The following is a 7,088-nucleotide window of genomic DNA, read 5'->3' as shown; positions in this document are numbered from 1 at the left end:
TGTAGGGGCTCCCTGTGTCTGTGCAGTCACCTCGAGGTTGCCGTTCCACCCGGCTGTTGCTCTGCGCTCTCTCCTAGGTGTGCCTAAGGAGGGACAACAGCTGAACGGCTCTGCTGCTGCCCACGGCGAGATAAAAGGTAAGACTCTGCCGAGCCAAGAGAGGCTTCGCCCTTTCTAGCCCCTCAGGCAGGTTTTGCAGAGCCTTTACTTTCCCGTAGGATGCAGCACTTGAGCATCGGCCTCACCCCAGGACCCGTGCCGCGGCAGGGGACTCCCTAGGATGGGCCTAAGCCAGAGCTGGCAGCTCCCAGGGAGGCCTGTGCAGTTTAAGGCCAGCCTAGGGAAGGAGCGAAGCCCGCTGCTGTCGAGCTGCCACCCACACGTGCCGAGCCGGGATGCATCAGGCACCAAACAGCGGCTGGGGCAGAGCCTCCTCAGATCGACGACGCCTGGTTTAACATAGTCATTGTCTTTTTATCAAGGTTGCATGCGCCTGGGGAGCGTGGTCTCCCTGAGGGAGCTGCAGCCTCCTCTAATTTCATACTTAGTGCTTTTGTATTCTGTACTTTCAATTAAAAACATGAAACTTGAGCAGTTTTTTTTTTTTTACTTGAAGCTCTAGTTTTCTAGCCCCGTCTTTTTACTGTACAGTATTTTGTATGCTGAAGCTTGTATTAAAGGCCTGTTCACCGAACTTTTGGCTGGTGTGCGATTTACCTCAAACATCTCACACAGTTTGTCTCTCCCCCCCACCCCCAGAGGAAACAGGTCCTGGCTGGAGGCAAGTTATTTATAGACTGAGAACAAATTATTGAGTTTATTTTATATAAATTATGTCTCTTAGCAGACAGCATTCAATTTATTGCACTAGAGCACATCTGCGATACAGAGCTACAAGACATTGTAAGAGAGTTTTGTATTATTCAGTGTAGCACTTCAGACCGGGATCAAGAGGCACTCAAAGGGGGGAAGAAAGGGTGCAGGAAAGCAGCACGCAGCCACCATTATCTTCCAGTATTATTTTTTTTTTTTCTTTTTACTAGCACATAACGCTGAGGCAAGCAGGCAGGAGCTGGGCAGGAGCACTCTGCCTTCCTTCTCCAGCTGCCATTAGCACTATCGGACCAAGCTGCCACAGCTTTGCAGCTCCTGCCTAAATACATGGTGTCCGGGTACCCTACTGCGGTGTCCCGGTGACAAATGAAATGGGTACCTTAAGGCAACTTAGCATGTCCCCTCCAGCCCAGCGCAGGCCATTGCCATTTTTGGTTTATCAGCTTCAGTGGAGCTGCCACTAGCAGCAACATGAACAGCCAGATCTTCTAACACTGCTGCTAAGCAGCAGCTATCCTGCTCACCCCTGACAAAAGTCACGCCTCTGTCCTCGCTAAGCTGGTCTAAAAATCAAAAGCAGCTCAAAAAAATGCCTTCAAACCCCTTGAAAAGCACAGCAGGTCCTTGCACCGCCTCCCCAGCCGTGCAGCACGAACAATACAAAGCTCTGGATTCAGCCTCCCTGCGAGGGAGCCTGTGTCACTTAAAACAGGATGAAGGAACCCAGGGGAAGGGCTACTGCCGGATAAAAGGGGTTTTATCCAAAAAGAAGTACCCCTCGCGCCAGCATCCCTTCATTCTGTTCTGCACTACACGGGCAAGCCTAGTTGATAACGGGGTAAAGCATGTTCTTCTCGGACATCTGCAAACAGCAATTTGGTGGTTTTTAGGCCTTCATGAGTGCTGCGACCACGGCCTTTGCATTAAGGCTTCGCAGATCACAGTAAGTTTGTCCAGTACCAACGAAAACGATGGGCTTGCTTGTGATGTAGGTCATGGAGATGGCGGCGCCGACCTGCCAAGGACAACAAGCACCATTAGCCTGCAAATCCAGTGCTGCCCCCCTCGGGGGAACGTGTCGAAAAGCTTGTCAAATATTCAGCCTCCTCCTACTTTTCGGATCTGTACAGTCCCTATATGCCTCGCTGCATTAATGCCTATAAACCAAGGGACCTCACGGCCGCATTTTCCACATGTATGAGAGTCTGCTAAATTTCTAAAAATATGGAAGACTGCTAAATTTTGTTTAAATGGCTTAAATGCAAGAGGAAGGGAGGGTCAGGGTCCAGGACAGCACACAAGTGCACCATGTTTGACAATTCTTGCCTCTCCCCCTCTGGTCACCAGCGAGAAGCTCTGCACAGAGTCATCTCCACGGCCTCCTTACCTTGTCATCGATGGTATCAAACTTGGTGAGGACAATCCCATCGATGAGCCGCGGTGTCTGGGCCATGGAGTGATCAGCCAGGGCCTTGTTGAACTTGACCTGAGGGAGAGAACAGACCGGAGAAATGCAGTTGTGGTGCTGCTGCTGTCCAAATCTCCCATAAAGGGCTTTTTCCCCTCAGTCTTTCAGGAAAGAAAGCCTCAACACTCACCAGCTGATCCACAGCCTCATTTCCCACCAGCGCTTCCCCAACAAACAGGACCAGGTCGGGAGCATTGACGGCGATGAGTTTGGCCAGCGCTGTCATCAAGGGAGCATTATCCTGCATGCGGCCCGCCGTGTCCACCAGGACCACGTCAAAGCCCTGGTTCCGAGCTGGGGAGACGAGGCAGCATTAAGCTGGACATTCCCCGAAACAGTGTCTCCCACCACCGTTTTTCCACCTACCGTAAGAGATGGCCTCCATGGCAATCCCTGCGGCGTCCTTGCCGTAGCCCTTCTCATAGAGCTGCACCATGGTCCGCCCGCCGTGGTTCTCTGGAGGGTGCAGGGCGTTGAGGCGACGGGTGTGGGTGCGGAGCTGCTCCACCGCTCCCGCACGGAACGTGTCGCAGGCGGCAATGAGGACGCTGAAACCGTTCTCGATGAGCCAGAACGAGATCTGTAGGTGGCAAAAGATCAGAAAAAGCCTGTTAGCAGCCACAGTCTGGCCTCAGCACTGGTCCCAGAGAGCCAGGAGGACTGTGTCCTACCTTAGCCAGGTTGGTGGACTTCCCAACACCATTGACACCACAGAAAGTGACCACATAGGGTCGGCGATGGCGCTGGGCATCCATGACATCGCGGAGGACGTCCACACGGCGCTGGGGCTGCAGGATCTGCACGAGAGCCTCCTGCAGGGCCTGCTTCACCGTCGAGGTCACCGCTGGGAAGGAGGAGATGGAAAGAGAACCTGTCACGCCTGGGGAACGCTCCTGAGCCCCAAGCCACAAGCAGGAGGCCACGTGGCCACTTACTGGTGAATGTTCCCATCACCTTCCCTTCCAGTTTCTTGGCCACCGATTCACAGAGCTGCACTGCAATCTCAGCTGCCACGTTTTTTGCTTCGAGAAAGAGACAGAGAGAGGAGAGTTAAAACTACTGAGGAGGTTACACACGCTGGACATCAGCATCAACGGAAGGATGAAGTCAGTGTGCAGGATCCCCACCAGACCAGACCGTTGCCCCCCTTTTGACGCACTGTCAAGGGCTCCCGAGAGGCAAGACAGGAACCCACCATGGTTCCTGGAGAACATCCCAAACTGTGGGTGCACCCCACACTGGGGCCCACCCAGTGGAGCACAGGTAACCACCTCAGACTAACCCGTTCACAGCCAATCCAGACATACCGATCAAGTGATCCTTCATCTTCTCCAGTACAGGGTCCATGTCCTCTCTTATCAAGCTCTTGGAGCCCACCAGGCCTTTTAGCATGCCAAACATGCCCCCCAGGCCACCCTTCTTCGAACTGCACAGAAGCAGAGGAATCATCTTTAGGTTCAAGGTGCAAGTCGCACAGGGCACGCAACAGCCAGGTGCAGGAAGAACCCACCACACAGCTGACAAAACACGCCAATTTGTCCCCACCACATTACCAGTTAGACTGGAAGAGGAGTTATGGGAGAGAAATCAAGAAGCGTGTGACAAGCAGGGACTGACTGCAGGAGCCTCTACCTGGGTTTTGAAGGGTTCTGAATAGCCTTCTCCTCTTCAGCTTCGTCATCGCTCTCGTACTCAAGGTCATAGAGGCGGCCGGGCTCCCGATTTCGATCACCCAGGGCCTGTGAGCAGGAGAAAGACACACCCTGAAAATCAGCAACTGCTTACCGTCATCTCCCCCTGCCCGCTTTCGCTGTCGCAGGCAGCGACAACAGAAATCACTGGCAGCAGAGGCAGCTCTGCAGAGATCTTTGCCACAAGGGCTTATTGGGTTGACCCCATCTAGCGCCATTTGTAGCTGCCAGAGCTGGAGAAAATATCCTTTAGGCAGCAGCTTTACGGGCTGGGCGCTGCAACCCCCATTTCTCATACCTTCTCAGCCGGCCATGGAGACCAGACTGGGTTTGCAATGCCCAGCCGATCGCAGAACAACGCACTAAAGCGGACACAGTGACCTGACTTTTCCTTACTATTTCAGGGTCAAATTCCTCCATGGGACAAGCTTCTGCGCTTCCGTTGGTAGCGGAGTTACTGTAATCGAGTACTTTGGCATTAGAGTTCCCCAGATCCCACACTCGGGGTTTCTTCCCCTTCTCCTTCTGTGCCTCGGGCTTTGGTGATTTGCTGGAATAAAGACCAGAAACACGTTTTGTTCAGTGCAGTGAAGCAGCAACAATCGCCTCCTTAGAAGGAGTAAAAATTAAAAGCCTGGATTACCCAAAAAAGCAGAAATTAAGGCGAAACCTGGCTGATCCAGAGTTTATTTATCTGAACTTTAACCCTGTATCAGACCGCTTTACCTCGAGTCAGGCATCGATGCAAGACTGCCCTTTGCTCACCACGGAAAAGCCTCACCAAGAAGAGTTCTGGACCTCTCCCAGGCACACGCTGGGGTTCCGAGTCTCCCAGGGAAGGGATCAGGCTCTATTACCCCTCTAGGACCCTCCAGCATGCCCTCTCCCAGTCTTCCCAGCAAGCAGGGAAATAAGGAAAGCAAGGACTGACTTCCAGGGGGTCACCGAAGGATGGAGAGAGACTCAGCCATGGCTGAGGGACACGAGGAAGGGACACCATGCTCATCTGAAGCACAGGTGGACTGACCATGTCCTCGTTACCCACCTGGACTTCTCCCCTGCTTTCATGTGTCTCTTGAAGAATTCCTCCCGGTTTTTTTGCAGGATTTCATCCTTGGTCAGTTCCTCCCTGTCCCCAGCTACAGAGGGCTGCTTGTCACCTGCAGATGCTTTACCGGGCACTGCAACAGCTTCAGTTCCTGATGGGAAGAACCCCAACATAAGCTCAGACCAGCATCTGGGTGCTAGAGGACTGGGAAAGCGCAGGCTGGAACACAGAGCTCTGGAGTATTTATCCCCCCACCCCTATATATCTTTCCCATCAACTCACCCTCTTTTTTGGAACCCTTGTTCTTCTTGTTCTTGACTTTCTCCTTTGGTTTCTCCCCTCGGGTTTCTATCATACACTTGACAGTCTTCTGGGACTTGAGAGACTGCTCAAACGTCTTCATTACCGTGGGAGCTCGGACTTTACTGCTCTCCTCTGCATCCCTGCGGGGAGGTGGCCCGTTAGCCTGAATTTCAGCTCTGCAACCCCCGTCTATCTCTGTTCTAAATGGAAACTTGAGAGAAAAATTAGGCTTTGCCTACCGGAGGAGGCGCATGAAGTCATCTTTAAAATCAAAGGTGCCATTTAGGAGGCCCAGGGTGCCCTTCTGCTGGAACTCATTGCGATATTTGTCTCTGAACTCTTTATGAACATCGTCTATCAACTTGTCGACATAGGTTAAGGTCAGGATCTTCTGAAACCCCACCTGCAAAGCAGCACAGCAAAAAGACATTGCTCTTTCAGCTTATTTAATTGTAGCATCTAGCTGGCAAGGAGTTGAAAACCTCTCCATTTATACAGAGTTCTTTAATTTCAGCAGGCTTCAGGCTACATTATTTAGTCTGACTTCCCAAGCTTTTAATACGCTCGCAAAAAAAAAAAAAGGGCAAAAAAGAAAAAAAAAGGCACAGCCCAGAGCTTCACTTTAAAAGGCGACACCAATAAAAATGGGTTGACTGTTTCGCGGCAACAAAGACACGTCGCAAAAGACCAGAAAACCTTTTGCTTCTCTTTAGGTACACAGCGAAGGTTGTATGGATTTACAGAGATAAGGTACGGGGAGACTGAAAGGGAGAGCTTTAAAATGTTCCCTAAAGTAAAGGGGGTGACACATTTCTACTTTTTTTTAAAACCAGATCTGGTCAAAGTAAAAAGTTTTATTAGGATGCAGCAACTTGTGCAGTTTCTGTTTGAGGTTTAATGAGCTTTAATCTATTGCAAATGATTAAAATAAGCTGCTACCACAGCGGTGCATAACCAAAAGACACCCACATCCACCCACCAAGACCACCAAGCTCCCTGGGGAGGACACCAGCAGGCCCGAGACTCTTTTGGAGCCAGGAATGACAAGACCCGCATCGCACCTCCTGACCCCCAAAAACCCCAGAGCCGGAAGGTGCTAACCCAGTGCTGGGAGTTGAGCTACAACCCTATGCAATTAAAGCCTAAGCCGCAACGAGCTGGCAATTCCTCTCCCTGTTTGCAGACCGGATCAGTGCTAATTTGCAGGTAATTTTTCCTAACGTATGATCCCCATGGAGCCATTTCCCAACCGGCACCAGCTCTTCCGCAAGGCCAACGGGCCCCGGTTTCTCCACATCAACGTGGGCAGCTGCTGGCACAGGGAGGAGGAAGAAAGCAACACGCCGAGAAAAACCTTAACGCTATCAACACACGAGCTGCCCATTTTCCCAAGCGGCGTCGATGCAGCCTCCTCGCCCAGTCAGCCGCTGCTGCCCGTGTGATTTTAGGAAGGCAGCAGAAAGCTTCACCTCTTCAGGAAGGCACTAAACAGCTTCTCCTCCCCCCACCAAGCCGCATGTGAACCGCTTTTCCAGGGCGATCCCCCTCCCTCAGGGTTTCAGGGCATCCGGGGGGGCTGGAGGGCCGACCTGCCATCCCGGGGTGCCTGGGGGAGGCCGCTTACCACAAACACCAGCTCGAACTGGTTGTCCAGTTTGTACTTAAGCGTGAGGGCTTCATGGGTGAAGGAGTTGTTGCCACCTCGCTCCTAGGGGAGAGGAGCCATCAGAAGGGGGGTGCCAGC

The 7,088-nt window shown here is 52.2% G+C and overlaps 2 protein-coding genes across 2 annotated transcripts in view; one reads left to right on the top strand and one right to left on the bottom strand.

Annotated features, from left to right (window-relative positions):
* Window positions 1–1,197, top strand: part of FAM118B (family with sequence similarity 118, member B) — a 6,956-nt gene extending 5,759 nt beyond the window's left edge. The window contains 3 exon segments of the mRNA XM_010294126.1: window positions 78–137; window positions 1,044–1,079; window positions 1,082–1,197. Coding sequence (XP_010292428.1) covers window positions 78–137; window positions 1,044–1,079; window positions 1,082–1,197 — 212 coding nt within the window.
* Window positions 1,198–1,720: 523 nt separating this feature from the next.
* SRPR (signal recognition particle receptor (docking protein)) lies at window positions 1,721–7,046 on the bottom strand (the record flags this gene model as incomplete). The annotated part of the gene is made up of 13 exons (XM_010294125.1): window positions 1,721–1,849; window positions 2,222–2,320; window positions 2,433–2,596; window positions 2,669–2,882; window positions 2,974–3,146; window positions 3,238–3,324; window positions 3,610–3,728; window positions 3,935–4,041; window positions 4,390–4,543; window positions 5,039–5,192; window positions 5,324–5,484; window positions 5,584–5,747; window positions 6,969–7,046. Coding segments are annotated over 13 exons (1,803 nt in total), but the record flags the coding sequence as incomplete, so codon positions are not given.
* Window positions 7,047–7,088: the final 42 nt, after the last annotated feature.

This window comes from Phaethon lepturus, unplaced genomic scaffold (genome assembly GCF_000687285.1).
Source record: "Phaethon lepturus isolate BGI_N335 unplaced genomic scaffold, ASM68728v1 scaffold35549, whole genome shotgun sequence".
Lineage (NCBI taxonomy): Eukaryota > Metazoa > Chordata > Aves > Phaethontiformes > Phaethontidae > Phaethon > Phaethon lepturus.
This window is presented reverse-complemented; position numbering and strand designations above follow the sequence as displayed.